At 52.2% G+C, this 20,950-nt stretch overlaps 1 protein-coding gene across 1 annotated transcript in view; it reads left to right on the forward strand.

The window, feature by feature from the left end:
* Positions 1-4,802: 4,802 nt before the first annotated feature.
* The window catches only part of SDHAF3 (succinate dehydrogenase complex assembly factor 3), a 55,280-nt gene continuing 39,132 nt past the window's right edge, over positions 4,803-20,950 (forward strand). The window contains exons 1-2 of the mRNA XM_069729363.1: positions 4,803-4,865; positions 11,763-11,946. Of these exons, the coding sequence (XP_069585464.1) occupies positions 11,776-11,946 (171 nt within the window). The 5' untranslated portion in view covers positions 4,803-4,865; positions 11,763-11,775. The remainder of the gene's footprint in view (positions 4,866-11,762; positions 11,947-20,950) is intronic.

A 20,950-nucleotide genomic window follows, 5' to 3' on the forward strand; every position in this document is an offset into this window, starting at 1 on the left:
ACATATCTGTCCACATCAATAGACCCCTGCCCTTTTTTTTTTTCGAATGATACCTGGTAAATGTAGTCATCACTGACCCAGCTTTCTCCAAAGACTCAATGTGATAGCAATGAAAAAAAGTTGAAAAGGGATTTTCCAGTGTCCGAGAAGTGCGTAGGTCTTCGCTTTCTTTGGGAGCCCCCCATATATCATGGAAATGGGAAGTCTATCACTGCAATTTTTGTCATTCAGGGCTGTGGGAAAGCTGGGTGACCATCTATGAGATCTGCCATGATTCGTCACCTGGCTTTCCTAGGAAGGTAAACCCAAAAGGCAAAACGTTGGAGTCAGAGCCGCGACGTCAGCGTGATTTACTTAAGCTTTTAAGCGGAGAGTGAAAGGATACTTTACAATTTTTCTTGGCTTGGAAGCAAATATGTGAAAAGGAGATTTTCGTATACTGTACCGAGCTGTGTTTATGTAGGTGACATGTTGGGGAGAAGTCACGAGGCGGAGGGGCGGTGGCGGGTGATGGCAGCCGTACAGCAGCGCCAATGTGTTACTTGCGCTTTTATGTCGGTGCCGTAAGACCGAGATCTGATTGCAATATCGTTTTTTACCAACTTGTTGTTTGTTTTGTGATGGGGAAATCCTGCAGATCCAGGTACTTAGCCGTAATTACACGTTCCGTCCTGATCGGACAGGTTTAATAGAATCTATAATTATCGGGGGAGGGGCGATGTGATTACATTGGCCGCAGTTCAGAATGCTTTTCAGTAAGTTTTTTATTGAAAGAATAATAATTATTACTTATGTTATTAAAGTGTAATTTCCTCCTTTCAGCAACATTTCGCAGGTTTCATCTACAGACCCAGTCGAGGAACTTTCAGATTAATTTACTTTTTTTTTTCTTTTACGTTTTTGAGAGGAATCGGAGCAATTTTACGTCATTTTCTACAATCTTATGCATGGCTGTTTTTTTTTAAAGTCTTTTTCAGACATTTATTTGTGGCTAAAACTGCCACACAGGTAAGATTGTAATTATCCAGGATTCAGCAGGTCAGTCACCCGTCAGATCGCTCACATGGCGCCACCATGACCTGTTACAAGAGGTGGTGCCATTGTCAGTGCCGGGAAACCCAGGACGAGCCTGATACAGATACGCCAACTTTTAAAAACACAGAGTGCATACGCACAGCTCTGCTACATCAATACACACACAGCTCTGCTACATCAATACACAGATCTGCTACATTACTACATACCCATATATACACATCTCTGCTATATGAATACACACACAGCTCTGCTACATCAATACACACACAGGTCTACATCAATACACACACAGCTCTGCTACATCACTACACACACAGCTCTGCTGCATTACTACACACCCATATATACACATCTCTGCTACATCAATACACACACAGCTCTGCTACATTAATAAACACTCATATATACACTTCTCTCCTACATCCATACACACACATACTGTATATACGCTGCTCTACTACATCAATACACACACAGCTCTGCTACATTAATAAACACCCATATGTGCTCTGCTACATCAATACACACACATCTGCTACATTAATAGACATCCCCATACACACACAGCCCTGCTACATCAATACATGCTCATATACAGCGCCTTGCAAAAGTATTCGGTGCCTTGGAACTTTTCAACCTTTTCCCACATATCATGCTTCAAACAAAGATACCAAATGTAACAATCAACAAGGGGAACACAATTGTGAAGTTGAACGAAATTTATTGGTTATTTTAAATTTTTGTGGAAAATTAAAAACTGAAAAGTGGGGCGTGCAATATTATTCGGCCCCTGTAACTTAATACTTTGTTGCGCCCCTTTTGCTGCGATTACAAGTCTCTTGGGGTTTGTCTCTATCAGTTTTGTACATGGAGAGACTGAAATTCTCGCCCGTTCTTCCTTGGCAAACAGCTCGAGCTCAGTGAGGTTTGATGGAGATCGTTTGTGAACAGCAGTTTTCAGCTCTTTCCACAGATTCTCGATTGGATTGAGGTCTGGTCTCTGACTTGGCCATTCTAACACCTGGATACGTTTATTTGTGAACCATTCCATTGTAGATTTTGCTTTATGTTTGGGATCTTTGTCTTGTTGGAAGACAATTCTCCGTCCCAGTCTCAGGTCTTTTGCAGACTCCAACAGGTTTTCTTCAAGAATGGTCCTGTATTTGGCTCCATCCATCTTCCCATCAATTTTAACCATCTTCCCTGACCCTGCTGAAGAAAAGCAGGCCCAAACCATGATGCTGCCACCACCATGTTTGACAGTGGGGATGGTGTGTTCAGGGTGATGAGCTGTGTTGCCTTTACGCCAAACATATCGTTTGGCATTGTTCCCAGAAAGTTGAATTTTGGTTTCATCTGACCAGAGCACCTTCTTCCACATGTTTGGTGTCTCCCAGGTGGCTTGTTGGAAACTTTAAACAACACTTTTTATGAATATCTTTGAGAAATGGCTTTCTTCTTGCCACTCTTCCATAAAGGCCAGATTTGTGCAGTGTATGACTGGTTGTTGTCCTATGGACAGACTGTCCCACCTCAGCTGTAGATCTCTGCAGTTCATCCAGAGTGATCATGGGCCTCTTGGCTGCATCTCTGATCAGTCTTCTCCTTGTTTGAGATGAAAGTTTAGAGGGACGGCCGGGTCTTGGTGGATTTGCAGTGGTATGATGCTCCTTCCATTTCAATATGATCGCTTGCACAGTGCTCCTTGGGATGTTTAAAGTTTTGGAAATCATTTTGTATCCAAATCCGGCTTTAAGCTTCTCCACAACAGTATCACGGACCTGCCTGTTGTGTTCCTTGGTCTTCATGATGTTCTCTGTGCTTCACACAGAACCCTGAGGCCGGCTTCACACTCAGCGTATGAAAATACGGTCCGTATATTACGGCCGTAATACGCTGAAAAGTCCCAAAAATAGTGGTCCGTAGCTCCTCCGTAGGCAGGGTGTGTCAGCGTTTTTTGCGCATGGCATCCTCCGTATGTAATCCGTATGGCATCCGTACTGCGTGGTTTTCTCGCAGGCTTGCAAAACCAACATACCGCTATAAAAGTGATCCATGTGTCCCAAAAAGAAAAAAAAATAATATATATACTGTCTATATATATATATATATATATATATATATATATGTCAGTAGACACATATATGTATATATATTAATATTTTTTCCAGCGCTATACAGCTTGAAAGCCGGTAATTCAATTACACACCCCATGTACACAGAGAGCTCTGCTAGATCAGTGGGGCAGTGGTGTGAGGGCTCATTTTCGGCGGCACAAGATGTAGTTTCCAGTTGTCCCAGGTTTCGGTACATTTTCTAACCCCACAGTCAGTTTTGTTGACTATTAACTTTACTCTGATGCTCAAATCGACGATCACAAAAACCAATTTATGGAGCTTTTTTTTAGGCTATGTGCACACGTTCAGGAATTCATGCAGAAAATTCCTGTGAAAAACCGGACATTTTCTGCAAGAAATCCGCAAGAAAACCGCATGCGGTTTTTGCCGCGGTTTTGACGCGTTTTTGATGCGTTTTTGCCGCGTTTTTTTCCGGACACTTCCCAATGCATTTTGTAGTGGGAAATCCACCAAAAAAAAAACGCAAAATTAATGAACATGCTGCGTTTTTTTTACCGCGATGCGTTTTTTTTTTTCGTGGAAAAAAACGCATCATGTGCACAAAACATGCGGAATTCATTCTAAATGATGGGATGCTTATTGTATGCGTTTTTTGCAGTTTTATAGCGTTTTTATCAGGAAAAAACGCGAAAAAACCGCAACGTGTGCACACAGCCTGAGGGTATGTGCACACGTCAGGATTATTTCCTGACAAAATCCTGAGAATTCTGCCAGAAATCCGCGTCCTTTTTTCGCGCGGATTTCTCGCGGAATTTGTGCATTTTTTGCGTGGATTTTTTGCGGAATTTTTGCGGATTTTTTTTTTTCCGGAATGTCCTTTTTGATAGGAAATCCGCAAAAAATCCGTAAAAAGATAGAGCATGTACGTTTTTTTTGCGGAATGCGTTTTTTTTGCGGAAAAAAACTCTAACATATGCACAAAAAATGCGGAATGCATTCTAAAAGATAGGATGCATAATGTTAGCGTTTTTTTACTGTATTTATAGCGTTTTTATAGCGAAATTCCGCAAAAAAAACCCCGCTAAAAATCCTGACGTGTGCACATACCCTCAAAGTTCACTTCTTTTCCACAAAACCACCCAATATAAATCAGTTTGTGTGGGGGGCGTATTCTTATTCCACGACCCATAACTTTTCTCTTGTTTGGGTTTATTTTCCTGATACGTTGTACTTTTTTCTGCTGCCATAGATGTGTAATGACGCACAGGATACATAGTTATACTTTTATAATTGGGAGTCGAGGATTACAGCAAAACCCAAATGATGCCATTTTTTTAAACCTTTTGCTCTTTCACTGCAAAATCACTTTTTAATGATCTGAGAATTATCACGTTTTTAACTTTTTACAGAGCTGTATGATGGCTTGTTGATTTTTGCTTACCAAGCTGTAGTTTTTTTTTATTTGGGAACTACAACTCCCAGCACAAAACTGCGCGCGGTACGTGGAGGTCTCATCACGGCTAGGAGACTGACACAAGCGCTGGTCACATTTATCTGCTGCACGTACACGGGCGCCATCTGGTGCTCAATGTTGGTATTGCAGACCAGCCTTCTACCCACACTAAAGATGGCGCCTCTGTTACTTCCGGTGTGTGGCCGGCCTTTTTTTGTGGTCATGTGATTATCCACTACCGGAAGTACAGTGTCTGCAAAGGTCAAAAGTAAAGAGAGAAGAAAATCGCGTTTCTGGTAAGACTGTTATTTTATATCATTGGCTTCTTCCTTCTATGCGGCGACATCGCTATGTGACATTATTACTACTATTATTACACTGCTCTGTACCGACCGGGGACTCACACAGCGCCAGATACAAGCCCCTCAGAATGTCAACTACAGGTCCCCAGTGAGTGCCAGATATCCCCCCCGAAGACTGCCAGCCACAGGTCCCCCCACCCTGAAGACTGCCAGCCACAGGTCCCCCCACCCTGAAGAGTGCCAGCCACAGGTCCCCCCACCCTGAAGAGTGCCAGCCACAGGTGTCCCCACCCTGAAGAGTGCCAGCCACAGGTCCCCCCACCCTGAAAAGTGCCAGCCACAGGTCCCCCCCCCACCCTGAAGAGTGCCAGCCACAGGTCCCCCCACCCTGAAGACTGCCAGCCACAGGTCCCCCCACCCTGAAGAGTGCCAGCCACAGGTCCCCCCACCCTGAAGAGTGCCAGCCACAGGTGTCCCCACCCTGAAGAGTGCCAGCCACAGGTCCCCCCACCCTGAAAAGTGCCAGCCACAGGTCCCCCCCCCACCCTGAAGAGTGCCAGCCACAGGTCCCCCCACCCTGAAGACTGCCAGCCACAGGTCCCCCCACCCTGAAGAGTGCCAGCCACAGGTCCCCCCACCCTGAAGAGTGCCAGCCACAGGTGTCCCCACCCTGAAGAGTGCCAGCCACAGGTCCCCCCCCACCCTGAAGAGTGCCAGCCACAGGTCCCCCCCACCCTGAAGAGTGCCAGCCACAGGTCCCCCCCACCCTGAAGAGTGCCAGCCACAGGTCCCCCCCCACCCTGAAGAGTGCCAGCCACAGGTCCCCCCACCCTGAAGACTGCCAGCCACAGGTCCCCCCCCACCCTGAAGAGTGCCAGCCACAGGTCCCCCCCCACCCTGAAAAGTGCCAGCCACAGGTCCCCCCCCACCCTGAAGAGTGCCAGCCACAGGTCCCCCCCCCACCCTGAAGAGTGCCAGCCACAGGTCCCCCCACCCTGAAGACTGCCAGCCACAGGTCCCCCCCCACCCTGAAGAGTGCCAGCCACAGGTCCCCCCCCCACCCTGAAGAGTGCCAGCCACAGGTCCCCCCACCCTGAAGACTGCCAGCCACAGGTCCCCCCACCCTGAAGAGTGCCAGCCACAGGTCCCCCCCCCACCCTGAAGAGTGCCAGCCACAGGTCCCCCCACCCTGAAGAGTGCCAGCCACAGGTCCCCCCCCCCACCCTGAAGAGTGCCAGCCACAGGTCCCCCCCCGCCCTGAAGAGTGCCAGCCACAGGTCCCCCCGCCCTGAAGAGTGCCAGCCACAGGTCCCCCCCACCCTGAAGAGTGCCAGCCACAGGTCCCCCCCCACCCTGAAGAGTGCCAGCCACAGGTGTCCCCACCCTGAAGAGTGCCAGCCACAGGTCCCCCCCCCACCCTGAAGAGTGCCAGCCACAGGTCCCCCCCCACCCTGAAGAGTGCCAGCCACAGGTCCCCCCCCACCCTGAAGAGTGCCAGCCACAGGTCCCCCCCCCCCCCACCCTGAAGAGTGCCAGCCACAGGTCCCCCCCACCCTGAAGAGTGCCAGCCACAGGTCCCCCCACCCTGAAGAGTGCCAGCCACAGGTCCCCCCCCCACCCTGAAGAGTGCCAGCCACAGGTCCCCCCCCACCCTGAAGAGTGCCAGCCACAGGTCCCCCCCCACCCTGAAAAGTGCCAGCCACAGGTCCCCCCCCCACCCTGAAGAGTGCCAGCCACAGGTCCCCCCACCCTGAAGAGTGCCAGCCACAGGTCCCCCCCCACCCTGAAGAGTGCCAGCCACAGGTCCCCCCCCACCCTGAAGAGTGCCAGCCACAGGTCCCCCCCCACCCTGAAGAGTGCCAGCCACAGGTCCCCCCCCCACCCTGAAGAGTGCCAGCCACAGGTCCCCCCCCACCCTGAAGAGTGCCAGCCACAGGTCCCCCCCCACCCTGAAGAGTGCCAGCCACAGGTCCCCCCCCACCCTGAAGAGTGCCAGCCACAGGTCCCCCCCCACCCTGAAGAGTGCCAGCCACAGGTCCCCCCACCCTGAAGAGTGCCAGCCACAGGTCCCCCCACCCTGAAGAGTGCCAGCCACAGGTCCCCCCACCCTGAAGACTGCCAGACACAGGTCCCCCACCCTGAAGAGTGCCAGCCACAGGTCCCCCCATCCTGAAGAGTGCCAGCCACAGGTCCCCCCACCCTGAAGAGTGCCAGCCACAGGTGTCCCCACCCTGAAGAGTGCCAGCCACAGGTCCCCCCACCCTGAAGAGTGCCAGCCACAGGTCCCCCCACCCTGAAGAGTGCCAGCCACAGGTCCCCCCCCACCCTGAAGACTGCCAGCCACAGGTCCCCCCCCCACCCTGAAGAGTGCCAGCCACAGGTCCCCCCCCACCCTGAAGAGTGCCAGCCACAGGTCCCCCCCACCCTGAAGAGTGCCAGCCACAGGTCCCCCCCCCACCCTGAAGACTGCCAGCCACAGGTCCCCCCCCACCCTGAAGAGTGCCAGCCACAGGTCCCCCCCACCCTGAAGAGTGCCAGCCACAGGTCCCCCCCACCCTGAAGAGTGCCAGCCACAGGTCCCCCCCCACCCTGAAGAGTGCCAGCCACAGGTCCCCCCACCCTGAAGACTGCCAGCCACAGGTCCCCCCCCACCCTGAAGAGTGCCAGCCACAGGTCCCCCCCCACCCTGAAAAGTGCCAGCCACAGGTCCCCCCCCACCCTGAAGAGTGCCAGCCACAGGTCCCCCCCCCACCCTGAAGAGTGCCAGCCACAGGTCCCCCCCCACCCTGAAGAGTGCCAGCCACAGGTCCCCCCACCCTGAAGAGTGCCAGCCACAGGTCCCCCCCCCACCCTGAAGAGTGCCAGCCACAGGTCCCCCCCCCACCCTGAAGAGTGCCAGCCACAGGTCCCCCCACCCTGAAGAGTGCCAGCCACAGGTCCCCCCCACCCTGAAGAGTGCCAGCCACAGGTCCCCCCCCACCCTGAAGAGTGCCAGCCACAGGTCCCCCCCCCACCCTGAAGAGTGCCAGCCACAGGTCCCCCCCCACCCTGAAGAGTGCCAGCCACAGGTCCCCCCCCACCCTGAAGAGTGCCAGCCACAGGTCCCCCCCCACCCTGAAGAGTGCCAGCCACAGGTCCCCCCCCCACCCTGAAGAGTGCCAGCCACAGGTCCCCCCCCCCACCCTGAAGAGTGCCAGCCACAGGTCCCCCCCCACCCTGAAGAGTGCCAGCCACAGGTCCCCCCACCCTGAAGAGTGCCAGCCACAGGTCCCCCCCCACCCTGAAGAGTGCCAGCCACAGGTCCCCCCCCACCCTGAAGAGTGCCAGCCACAGGTCCCCCCCCACCCTGAAAAGTGCCAGCCACAGGTCCCCCCCCCCACCCTGAAGAGTGCCAGCCACAGGTCCCCCCCACCCTGAAGAGTGCCAGCCACAGGTCCCCCCCCACCCTGAAGAGTGCCAGCCACAGGTCCCCCCCCACCCTGAAGAGTGCCAGCCACAGGTCCCCCCCCCACCCTGAAGAGTGCCAGCCACAGGTCCCCCCCCACCCTGAAGAGTGCCAGCCACAGGTCCCCCCCCACCCTGAAGAGTGCCAGCCACAGGTCCCCCCCCACCCTGAAGAGTGCCAGCCACAGGTCCCCCCCCCACCCTGAAGAGTGCCAGCCACAGGTCCCCCCACCCTGAAGAGTGCCAGCCACAGGTCCCCCCACCCTGAAGAGTGCCAGCCACAGGTGTCCCCACCCTGAAGACTGCCAGACACAGGTCCCCCACCCTGAAGAGTGCCAGCCACAGGTCCCCCCACCCTGAAGAGTGCCAGCCACAGGTCCCCCCACCCTGAAGAGTGCCAGCCACAGGTGTCCCCACCCTGAAGAGTGCCAGCCACAGGTCCCCCCACCCTGAAGAGTGCCAGCCACAGGTCCCCCCACCCTGAAGAGTGCCAGCCACAGGTCCCCCCCCCCACCCTGAAGACTGCCAGCCACAGGTCCCCCCCCACCCTGAAGAGTGCCAGCCACAGGTCCCCCCCCACCCTGAAGAGTGCCAGCCACAGGTCCCCCCCCCACCCTGAAGAGTGCCAGCCACAGGTCCCCCCACCCTGAAGAGTGCCAGCCACAGGTGTCCCCACCCTGAAGACTGCCAGCCACAGGTCCCCCCCCACCCTGAAGAGTGCCAGCCACAGGTCCCCCCCACCCTGAAGAGTGCCAGCCACAGGTCCCCCCCCACCCTGAAGAGTGCCAGCCATAGGTGTCCCCACCCTGAAGACTGCCAGCCACAGGTCCCCCCCCACCCTGAAGAGTGCCAGCCACAGGTCCCCCCCCACCCTGAAGAGTGCCAGCCACAGGTCCCCCCCCCACCCTGAAGAGTGCCAGCCACAGGTCCCCCCCCACCCTGAAGAGTGCCAGCCACAGGTGTCCCCACCCTGAAGAGTGCCAGCCACAGGTGTCCCCACCCTGAAGAGTGCCAGCCACAGGTGTCCCCACCCTGAAGACTGCCAGCCACAGGTCCCCCCCTACCCTGAAGAGTGCCAGCCACAGGTCCCCCCCCCACCCTGAAGAGTGCCAGCCACAGGTCCCCCCACCCTGAAGAGTGCCAGCCACAGGTGTCCCCACCCTGAAGAGTGCCAGCCACAGGTGTCCCCACCCTGAAGAATGCCAGCCACAGGTCCCCCCACCCTAAAAAGTGCCAGCCACAGGTCCCCCCACCCTAAAAAGTGCCAGCCACAGGTCCCCCCCACCCTGAAGAGTGCCAGCCACAGGTGTCCCCCACCCTGAAGAGTGCCAGCCACAGGTCCCCCCACCCTGAAGAGTGCCAGCCACAGGTCCCCCCCACCCTAAAAAGTGCCAACCACAGGTCCCCCCCACCCTAAAAAGTGCCAGCCACAGGTCCCCCCACCCTAAAAAGTGCCAGCCACAGGTCCCCCCCACCCTGAAGACTGCCAGCCACAGGTGTCCCCACCCTGAAGAGTGCCAGCCACAGGTGTCCCCACCCTGAAGACTGCCAGTCACAGGTCCCTCCACCCTGAAGACTGCCAGTCACAGGTCCCCCCACCCTGAAGAGTGCCAGCCACAGGTGTCCCCACCCTGAAGACTGCCAGTCACAGGTCCCCCCACCCTGAAGAGTGCCAGTCACAGGTCCCCCCACCCTGAAGAGTGCCAGCCACAGGTGTCCCCACCCTGAAGAGTGCCAGCCACAGGTCCCCCCACCCTGAAGAGTGCCAGCCACAGGTGTCCCCACCCTGAAGAGTGCCAGTCACAGGTCCCTCCACCCTGAAGACTGCCAGTCACAGGTCCCCCCACCCTGAAGAGTGCCCTCCACAGGTGTCCCCCACCCTGAAGACTGCCAGCCACAGGTGTCCCCACCCTGAAGACTGCCAGTCACAGGTCCCCCCACCCTGAAGAGTGCCAGCCACAGGTGTCCCCACCCTGAAGACTGCCAGCCACAGGTGTCCCCACCCTGAAGACTGCTAGCCACAGGTGTCCCCACCCTGAAGAGTGCCAGCCACAAGTCCCCCCCACCCTAACAAGTGCCAGCCACAGGTCCCCCCTGAAGACTGCCAGCCACAGGTCCCCCCACCCTAAAAAGTGCCAGCCACAGGTCCCCCCTGAAGACTGCTAGGCATAGATATGCTGCCCTCCCTGAAGACTGCCAGCCACAGTTTTGTCCACCTGACCCCAAAGAGGTATCTTGAGCCCCCTCCCCCCCCCTCCACATGTGTCCCCCACCCTGAAGAGTGCCCTCCACATGTGTCCCCCACCCTGAAGAGTGCCCTCCACATGTGTCCCTTACCCTGAAGAGTGCCCTCCACATGTGTCCCCCACCCTGAAGAGTGCCCTCCACATGTGTCCTCCACCCTGAAGAGTGCCCTCCACATGTGTCCCTTACCCTGAAGAGTGCCCTCCACATGTGTCCCCCACCCTGAAGAGTGCCCTCCACATGTGTCCCTTACCCTGAAGAGTGCCCTCCACATGTGTCCCCCACCCTGAAGAGTGCCCTCCACATGTGTCCCTTACCCTGAAGAGTGCCCTCCACATGTGTCCTCCACCCTGAAGAGTGCCCTCCACATGTGTCCCTTTCCCTGAAGAGTGCCCTCCACATGTGTCCCCCACCCTGAAGAGTGCCCTCCACATGTGTCCCCCACCCTGAAGAGTGCCCTCCACATGTGTCCCCCACCCTGAAGAGTGCCCTCCACATGTGTCCCCCACCCTGAAGAGTGCCCTCCACATGTGTCCCCCACCCTGAAGAGTGCCCTCCACATGTGTCCCCCACCCTGAAGAGTGCCCTCCACATGTGTCCCCCACCCTGAAGAGTGCCCTCCACATGTGTCCCCCACCCTGAAGAGTGCCCTCCACATGTGTCCCCCACCCTGAAGAGTGCCCTCCACATGTGTCCCCCACCCTGAAGAGTGCCCTCCACATGTGTCCCCCACCCTGAAGAGTGCCCTCCACATGTGTCCCCCACCCTGAAGAGTGCCCTCCACATGTGTCCCCCACCCTGAAGAGTGCCAGCCACAGGTGTCCCCCACCCTGAAGACTGCCAGCCACAGGTGTCCCCCACCCTGAAGAGTGCCAGCCACAGGTGTCCCCCACCCTGAAGAGTGCCAGCCACAGGTGTCCCCCACCCTGAAGAGTGCCAGCCATGTTACCCCTGTTCCTATAACAGTACCAGTGGTCCAGCACCCACGCACTGTGCCAGCCAGCGTGCCTATGACAGTGCCAGTTCTCAGCCATGTGTCCACTCTCGCTGTCCCCCTGGTCACCGGGGCAGGGAGCACTTGTCCTGGGGGCAGAGAAGAGTTCCTATTAGTGACATTAGTGGTCACATGACCAGTGCTGGGGCCAGTGGACTGCGCCTCCCATCATGCACTGCTCTACCTCCTGTCTCTTGTGCTTCCTGCAGGTCCGCGCCAGTGATGGCGTCTCACGTGTCGCAGGTCCGAGCTCTGTACAAGAAGATCCTCCTGCTGCACCGCACGTTACCGCTGCACCTGAAGGCTCTGGGAGACCAGTATGTGAAAGACGAGTTCAGGAGACACAAGAGCGCGGGGCAATCCGAAGCCAAACTGTTCATGAAGGAATGGGAGGTACTGACCACCTCTGATCAGGGGTAGTCCCTAGGATAATCCCCACCTGCAGACCTCGGGCTCCCTCTTTCCTCCCACTGGTCCCCGTAAATTAGTATTTTCCCTTTACATACTTGCTGGGTGGGATGTTCATGAAGAGATGTCAGAGCTGAGCGATGGTCGTCCAGCTTCCTTTCATTTTTCCTGATTTATTGCAATACTGAGAAGCTGCAGCTGCATCCCCCTCCTCTCCCCTCCGTCTTCTTAACTACTTTCGAACCCCCCATAGACTTTATCTGTCTGGGTGGGCCTCATATAGCTCTAACGTGACATTCTAGGAGCGGGGAGCAGCTGTCAGACACAGCCAGACTCTCCATAGAGAAGACAGAGAGGGTTTACCACCGACTCTGCCTTCCTGATAACTGTATACACGGCACTGAACGAGCGCAGAATACACAGTATGGTTGGGAGGGAGCAGGAATTCTCGTAGCAAATCATAGTAACATAGTAACATAGTAACATAGTTAGTAAGGCCGAAAAAAGACATTTGTCCATCCAGTTCAGCCTATATTCCATCATAATAAATCCCCAGATCTACGTCCTTCTACAGAACCTAATAATTGTATGATACAATATTGTTCTGCTCCAGGAAGACATCCAGGCCTCTCTTGAACCCCTCGACTGAGTTCGCCATCACCACCTCCTCAGGCAAGCAATTCCAGATTCTCACTGCCCTAACAGTAAAGAATCCTCTTCTATGTTTGTGGAAAAACCTTCTCTCCTCCAGACGCAAAGAATGCCCCCTTGTGCCTGTCACCTTCCTTGGTATAAACAGATCCTCAGCGAGATATTTGTATTGTCTCCTTATATACTTATACATGGTTATTAGATCGCCCCTCAGTCGTCTTTTTTCTAGACTAAATAATCCTAATTTCGCTAATCTATCTGGGTATTGTAGTTCTCCCATCCCCTTTATTAATTTTGTTGCCCTCCTTTGTACTCTCTCTAGTTCCATTATATCCTTCCTGAGCACCGGTGCCCAAAACTGGACACAGTACTCCATGTGCGGTCTAACTAGGGATTTGTACAGAGGCAGTATAATGCTCTCATCATGTGTATCCAGACCTCTTTTAATGCACCCCATGATCCTGTTTGCCTTGGCAGCTGCTGCCTGGCACTGGCTGCTCCAGGTAAGTTTATCATTAACTAGGATCCCCAAGTCCTTCTCCCTGTCAGATTTACCCAGTGGTTTCCCGTTCAGTGTGTAATGGTGATATTGATTCCCTCTTCCCATGTGTATAACCTTACATTTATCATTGTTAAACCTCATCTGCCACCTTTCAGCCCAAGTTTCCAACTTATCCAGATCCATCTGTAGCAGAATACTATCTTCTCTTGTATTAACTGCTTTACATAGTTTTGTATCATCTGCAAATATCGATATTTTACTGTGTAAACCTTCTACCAGATCATTAATGAATATGTTGAAGAGAACAGGTCCCAATACTGACCCCTGCGGTACCCCACTGGTCACAGCGACCCAGTTAGAGACTATACCATTTATAACCACCCTCTGCTTTCTATCACTAAGCCAGTTACTAACCCATTTACACACATTTTCCCCCAGACCAAGCATTCTCATTTTGTGTACCAACCTCTTGTGCGGCACGGTATCAAACGCTTTGGAAAAATCGAGATATACCACGTCCAATGACTCACCGTGGTCCAGCCTATAGCTTACCTCTTCATAAAAACTGATTAGATTGGTTTCACAGGAGCGATTTCTCATAAACCCATGCTGATATGGAGTTAAACAGTTATTCTCATTGAGATAATCCAGAATAACATCCCTCAGAAACCCTTCAAATATTTTACCAACAATAGAGGTTAGACTTACTGGCCTATAATTTCCAGGTTCACTTTTAGAGCCCTTTTTGAATATTGGCACCACATTTGCTATGCGCCAGTCCTGCGGAACAGACCCTGTCGCTATAGAGTCCCTAAAAATAAGAAATAATGGTTTATCTATTACATTACTTAGTTCTCTTAGTACTCGTGGGTGTATGCCATCCGGACCCGGAGATTTATCTATTTTAATCTTATTTAGCCGGTTTCGCACCTCTTCTTGGGTTAGATTGGTGACCCTTAATATAGGGTTTTCATTGTTTCTTGGGATTTCACCTAGCATTTCATTTTCCACCGTGAATACCGTGGAGAAGAAGGTGTTTAATATGTTAGCTTTTTCCTCGTCATCTACAACCATTCTTTCCTCACTATTTTTTAAGGGGCCTACATTTTCAGTTTTTATTCTTTTACTATTGATATAGTTGAAGAACAGTTTGGGATTAGTTTTACTCTCCTTAGCAATGTGCTTCTCTGTTTCCTTTTTGGCAGCTTTAATTAGTTTTTTAGATAAAGTATTTTTCTCCCTATAGTTTTTTAGAGCTTCAATGGTGCCATCCTGCTTTAGTAGTGCAAATGCTTTCTTTTTACTGTTAATTGCCTGTCTTACTTCTTTGTTTAGCCACATTGGTTTTTTTCTATTTCTAGTCCTTTTATTCCCACAAGGTATAAACCGCTTACAGTGCCTATTTAGGATGTTCTTAAACATTTCCCATTTATTATCTGTATTCTCATTTCTGAGGATATTGTCCCAGTCTACCAGATTAAGGGCATCTCTAAGCTGTTCAAACTTTGCCTTCCTAAAGTTCAATGTTTTTGTGACTCCCTGACAAGTCCCCCTAGTGAAAGACAGGTGAAACTGCACAATATTGTGGTCGCTATTTCCTAAATGCCCAACCACCTGCAGATTTGTTATTCTGTCAGGTCTATTAGATAGTATTAGGTCTAAAAGTGCTGCTCCTCTGGTTGGATTCTGCACCAATTGTGAAAGATAATTTTTCTTGGTTATTAGCAGAAACCTGTTGCCTTTATGGGTTTCACAGGTTTCTGTTTCCCAGTTAATATCCGGGTAGTTAAAGTCCCCCATAACCAGGACCTCATTATGGGTTGCAGCTTCATCTATCTGCTTTAGAAGTAGACTTTCCATGGTTTCTGTTATATTTGGGGGTTTGTAACAGACCCCAATGAGAATTTTGTTACCATTTTTCCCTCCATGAATTTCGACCCATATGGACTCGACATCCTCATTCCCTTTGCTAATATCCTCCCTTAAAGTGGACTTTAGACAAGACTTTACATAGAGACAAACCCCTCCTCCTCTCCGATTTTTACGATCCTTTCTAAACAGACTGTAACCCTGTAAGTTGACTGCCCAGTCATAGCTTTCATCTAACCATGTCTCGGTTATTCCCACTATGTCAAAGTTACCTGTAGATATTTCTGCTTCTAGTTCTTCCATCTTGTTTGTCAGGCTTCTGGCGTTTGCGAGCATGCAGTTTAGAGGATTTTGTTTTGTTCCAATCTCCTCACTGTGGATTGTTTTAGAAATGTTCTTACCTCCCTTCTGAGTATGTTTTCCTGGGTCGTCTTTGTTCGAGTCTAATGTTTTTCTTCCCGTCCCCTCTTCTTCTAGTTTAACGCCCTCCTGATGAGTGTAGCGAGTCTTCTGGCGAATGTGTGTTTCCCAGGTTTGTTGAGATGTAGTCCGTCTCTGGCGAGGAGTCCATCATACCAGTAATTCACACCGTGGTCCAGGAATCCAAATCCTTGTTGTCTGCACCATCGTCTTAGCCAGTTGTTTGCATCAAGGATCCTGTTCCATCTCCTGGTGCCATGCCCGTCTACTGGAAGGATAGAAGAAAAAACTACCTGTGCATCCAGTTCCTTTACTTTCTTCCCCAACTCTTCAAAGTCCTTGCAGATTGTCGGTAGGTCCTTCCTTGCCGTGTCATTGGTGCCAACATGTATCAGAAGAAATGGGTGGATGTCCTTGGAGCTGAAGAGCTTTGGTATCCTATCGGTCACATCCTTGATCATCGCACCTGGAAGGCAGCATACTTCTCTTGCAGTTATGTCCGGTCTGCAGATGGCTGCTTCTGTGCCTCTCAGTAGTGAGTCTCCCACCACCACCACTCTTCGTTGCTTCTTGGCTGTACTTTTTGCTGTCACTTGTTGCTGTGTGCCCTTTTCTTTTTTGCTTGCTGGTATTGCTTCATCCTTGGGTGTGCCATCTTCATCCTCTACAAAGATTTGATATCGGTTCTTCAGTTGTGTGGTTGGTGATTTCTCCATGGTCTTCTTGCTTCTTTTGGTCACATGCTTCCACTCATCTGCTTTTGGAGGTTCTCTGACACTTTTTGCACCTTCTGTGACCAGTAGAGATGCTTCTGTTCTGTCTAGAAAGTCTTCATTCTCTTTGATGAGTTTCAAAGTTGCTATTCTTTCTTCCAGACCCCGCACCTTTTCTTCTAAAAGGGCCACTAGTCTACACTTCTGACAGGTGAAATTGGATTCTTCTTCTGGTCGATCTGTGAACATGTAGCACATGCTGCAGCTCACCATGTAGGTTGTCACATCTGCCATGTTGCTCCTAGATCCTGCTGACTTGCTGTGTGTTTTCCTTCTTGTGTAATCTACTCAGCCAAGCTCTCTTGCAATAATGTCCTACAGGCAAAAATTTGCGCGCCGTAAGGCGCGCGGTTTGGTGATGCTTTCGAAGCAGCTGGTCCCGGCTGTACCCAACGATCTTCTAGCTTAGGGAGACTTCGCTTCTCCCAGAAGGCACCTGGAATATGCAAATTAGCCTCCTGAAGCTTGAATCCCTGGTTTGGTGATGCTTTCGAAGCAGCTGGTCCCGGCTGTACCCAACGATCTTCTAGCTTAGGGAGACTTCGCTTCTCCCAGAAGGCACCTGGAATATGCAAATTAGCCTCCTGAAGCTTGAATCCCTGGTTTGGTGATGCTTTCGAAGCAGCTGGTCCCGGCTGTACCCAACGATCTTCTAGCTTAGGGAGACTTCGCTTCTCCCAGAAGGCACCTGGAATATGCAAATTAGCCTCCTGAAGCTTGAATCCCTGGTTTGGTGATGCTTTCGAAGCAGCTGGTCCCGGCTGTACCCAACGATCTTCTAGCTTAGGGAGACTTCGCTTCTCCCAGAAGGCACCTGGAATATGCAAATTAGCCTCCTGAAGCTTGAATCCCTGGTTTGGTGATGCTTTCGAAGCAGCTGGTCCCGGCTGTACCCAACGATCTTCTAGCTTAGGGAGACTTCGCTTCTCCCAGAAGGCACCTGGAATATGCAAATTAGCCTCCTGAAGCTTGAATCCCTGGTTTGGTGATGCTTTCGAAGCAGCTGGTCCCGGCTGTACCCAACGATCTTCTAGCTTAGGGAGACTTCGCTTCTCCCAGAAGGCACCTGGAATATGCAAATTAGCCTCCTGAAGCTTGAATCCCTGGTTTGGTGATGCTTTCGAAGCAGCTGGTCCCGGCTGTACCCAACGATCTTCTAGCTTAGGGAGACTTCGCTTCTCCCAGAAGGCACCTGGAATATGCAAATTAGCCTCCTGAAGCTTGAATCCCTGGTTTGGTGATGCTTTCGAAGCAGCTGGTCCCGGCTGTACCCAACGATCTTCTAGCTTAGGGAGACTTCGCTTCTCCCAGAAGGCACCTGGAATATGCAAATTAGCCTCCTGAAGCTTGAATCCCTGGTTTGGTGATGCTTTCGAAGCAGCTGGTCCCGGCTGTACCCAACGATCTTCTAGCTTAGGGAGACTTCGCTTCTCCCAGAAGGCACCTGGAATATGCAAATTAGCCTCCTGAAGCTTGAATCCCTGGTTTGGTGATGCTTTCGAAGCAGCTGGTCCCGGCTGTACCCAACGATCTTCTAGCTTAGGGAGACTTCGCTTCTCCCAGAAGGCACCTGGAATATGCAAATTAGCCTCCTGAAGCTTGAATCCCTGGTTTGGTGATGCTTTCGAAGCAGCTGGTCCCGGCTGTACCCAACGATCTTCTAGCTTAGGGAGACTTCGCTTCTCCCAGAAGGCACCTGGAATATGCAAATTAGCCTCCTGAAGCTTGAATCCCTGGTTTGGTGATGCTTTCGAAGCAGCTGGTCCCGGCTGTACCCAACGATCTTCTAGCTTAGGGAGACTTCGCTTCTCCCAGAAGGCACCTGGAATATGCAAATTAGCCTCCTGAAGCTTGAATCCCTGGTTTGGTGATGCTTTCGAAGCAGCTGGTCCCGGCTGTACCCAACGATCTTCTAGCTTAGGGAGACTTCGCTTCTCCCAGAAGGCACCTGGAATATGCAAATTAGCCTCCTGAAGCTTGAATCCCTGGTTTGGTGATGCTTTCGAAGCAGCTGGTCCCGGCTGTACCCAACGATCTTCTAGCTTAGGGAGACTTCGCTTCTCCCAGAAGGCACCTGGAATATGCAAATTAGCCTCCTGAAGCTTGAATCCCTGGTTTGGTGATGCTTTCGAAGCAGCTGGTCCCGGCTGTACCCAACGATCTTCTAGCTTAGGGAGACTTCGCTTCTCCCAGAAGGCACCTGGAATATGCAAATTAGCCTCTTGAAGCTTGAATCCCTGGTTTGGTGATGCTTTCGAAGCAGCTGGTCCCGGCTGTACCCAACGATCTTCTAGCTTAGGGAGACTTCGCTTCTCCCAGAAGGCACCTGGAATATGCAAATTAGCCTCCTGAAGCTTGAATCCCTGGTTTGGTGATGCTTTCGAAGCAGCTGGTCCCGGCTGTACCCAACGATCTTCTAGCTTAGGGAGACTTCGCTTCTCCCAGAAGGCACCTGGAATATGCAAATTAGCCTCCTGAAGCTTGAATCCCTGGTTTGGTGATGCTTTCGAAGCAGCTGGTCCCGGCTGTACCCAACGATCTTCTAGCTTAGGGAGACTTCGCTTCTCCCAGAAGGCACCTGGAATATGCAAATTAGCCTCCTGAAGCTTGAATCCCTGGTTTGGTGATGCTTTCGAAGCAGCTGGTCCCGGCTGTACCCAACGATCTTCTAGCTTAGGGAGACTTCGCTTCTCCCAGAAGGCACCTGGAATATGCAAATTAGCCTCCTGAAGCTTGAATCCCTGGTTTGGTGATGCTTTCGAAGCAGCTGGTCCCGGCTGTACCCAACGATCTTCTAGCTTAGGGAGACTTCGCTTCTCCCAGAAGGCACCTGGAATATGCAAATTAGCCTCCTGAAGCTTGAATCCCTGGTTTGGTGATGCTTTCGAAGCAGCTGGTCCCGGCTGTACCCAACGATCTTCTAGCTTAGGGAGACTTCGCTTCTCCCAGAAGGCACCTGGAATATGCAAATTAGCCTCCTGAAGCTTGAATCCCTGGTTTGGTGATGCTTTCGAAGCAGCTGGTCCCGGCTGTACCCAACGATCTTCTAGCTTAGGGAGACTTCGCTTCTCCCAGAAGGCACCTGGAATATGCAAATTAGCCTCCTGAAGCTTGAATCCCTGGTTTGGTGATGCTTTCGAAGCAGCTGGTCCCGGCTGTACCCAACGATCTTCTAGCTTAGGGAGACTTCGCTTCTCCCAGAAGGCACCTGGAATATGCAAATTAGCCTCCTGAAGCTTGAATCCCTGGTTTGGTGATGCTTTCGAAGCAGCTGGTCCCGGCTGTACCCAACGATCTTCTAGCTTAGGGAGACTTCGCTTCTCCCAGAAGGCACCTGGAATATGCAAATTAGCCTCCTGAAGCTTGAATCCCTGGTTTGGTGATGCTTTCGAAGCAGCTGGTCCCGGCTGTACCCAACGATCTTCTAGCTTAGGGAGACTTCGCTTCTCCCAGAAGGCACCTGGAATATGCAAATTAGCCTCCTGAAGCTTGAATCCCTGGTTTGGTGATGCTTTCGAAGCAGCTGGTCCCGGCTGTACCCAACGATCTTCTAGCTTAGGGAGACTTCGCTTCTCCCAGAAGGCACCTGGAATATGCAAATTAGCCTCCTGAAGCTTGAATCCCTGGTTTGGTGATGCTTTCGAAGCAGCTGGTCCCGGCTGTACCCAACGATCTTCTAGCTTAGGGAGACTTCGCTTCTCCCAGAAGGCACCTGGAATATGCAAATTAGCCTCCTGAAGCTTGAATCCCTGGTTTGGTGATGCTTTCGAAGCAGCTGGTCCCGGCTGTACCCAACGATCTTCTAGCTTAGGGAGACTTCGCTTCTCCCAGAAGGCACCTGGAATATGCAAATTAGCCTCCTGAAGCTTGAATCCCTGGTTTGGTGATGCTTTCGAAGCAGCTGGTCCCGGCTGTACCCAACGATCTTCTAGCTTAGGGAGACTTCGCTTCTCCCAGAAGGCACCTGGAATATGCAAATTAGCCTCCTGAAGCTTGAATCCCTGGTTTGGTGATGCTTTCGAAGCAGCTGGTCCCGGCTGTACCCAACGATCTTCTAGCTTAGGGAGACTTCGCTTCTCCCAGAAGGCACCTGGAATATGCAAATTAGCCTCCTGAAGCTTGAATCCCTGGTTTGGTGATGCTTTCGAAGCAGCTGGTCCCGGCTGTACCCAACGATCTTCTAGCTTAGGGAGACTTCGCTTCTCCCAGAAGGCACCTGGAATATGCAAATTAGCCTCCTGAAGCTTGAATCCCTGGTTTGGTGATGCTTTCGAAGCAGCTGGTCCCGGCTGTACCCAACGATCTTCTAGCTTAGGGAGACTTCGCTTCTCCCAGAAGGCACCTGGAATATGCAAATTAGCCTCCTGAAGCTTGAATCCCTGGTTTGGTGATGCTTTCGAAGCAGCTGGTCCCGGCTGTACCCAACGATCTTCTAGCTTAGGGAGACTTCGCTTCTCCCAGAAGGCACCTGGAATATGCAAATTAGCCTCCTGAAGCTTGAATCCCTGGTTTGGTGATGCTTTCGAAGCAGCTGGTCCCGGCTGTACCCAACGATCTTCTAGCTTAGGGAGACTTCGCTTCTCCCAGAAGGCACCTGGAATATGCAAATTAGCCTCCTGAAGCTTGAATCCCTGGTTTGGTGATGCTTTCGAAGCAGCTGGTCCCGGCTGTACCCAACGATCTTCTAGCTTAGGGAGACTTCGCTTCTCCCAGAAGGCACCTGGAATATGCAAATTAGCCTCTTGAAGCTTGAATCCCTGGTTTGGTGATGCTT

Source organism: Ranitomeya imitator, chromosome 6 (assembly GCF_032444005.1).
Source record: "Ranitomeya imitator isolate aRanImi1 chromosome 6, aRanImi1.pri, whole genome shotgun sequence".
NCBI classification, from domain to species: domain Eukaryota; kingdom Metazoa; phylum Chordata; class Amphibia; order Anura; family Dendrobatidae; genus Ranitomeya; species Ranitomeya imitator.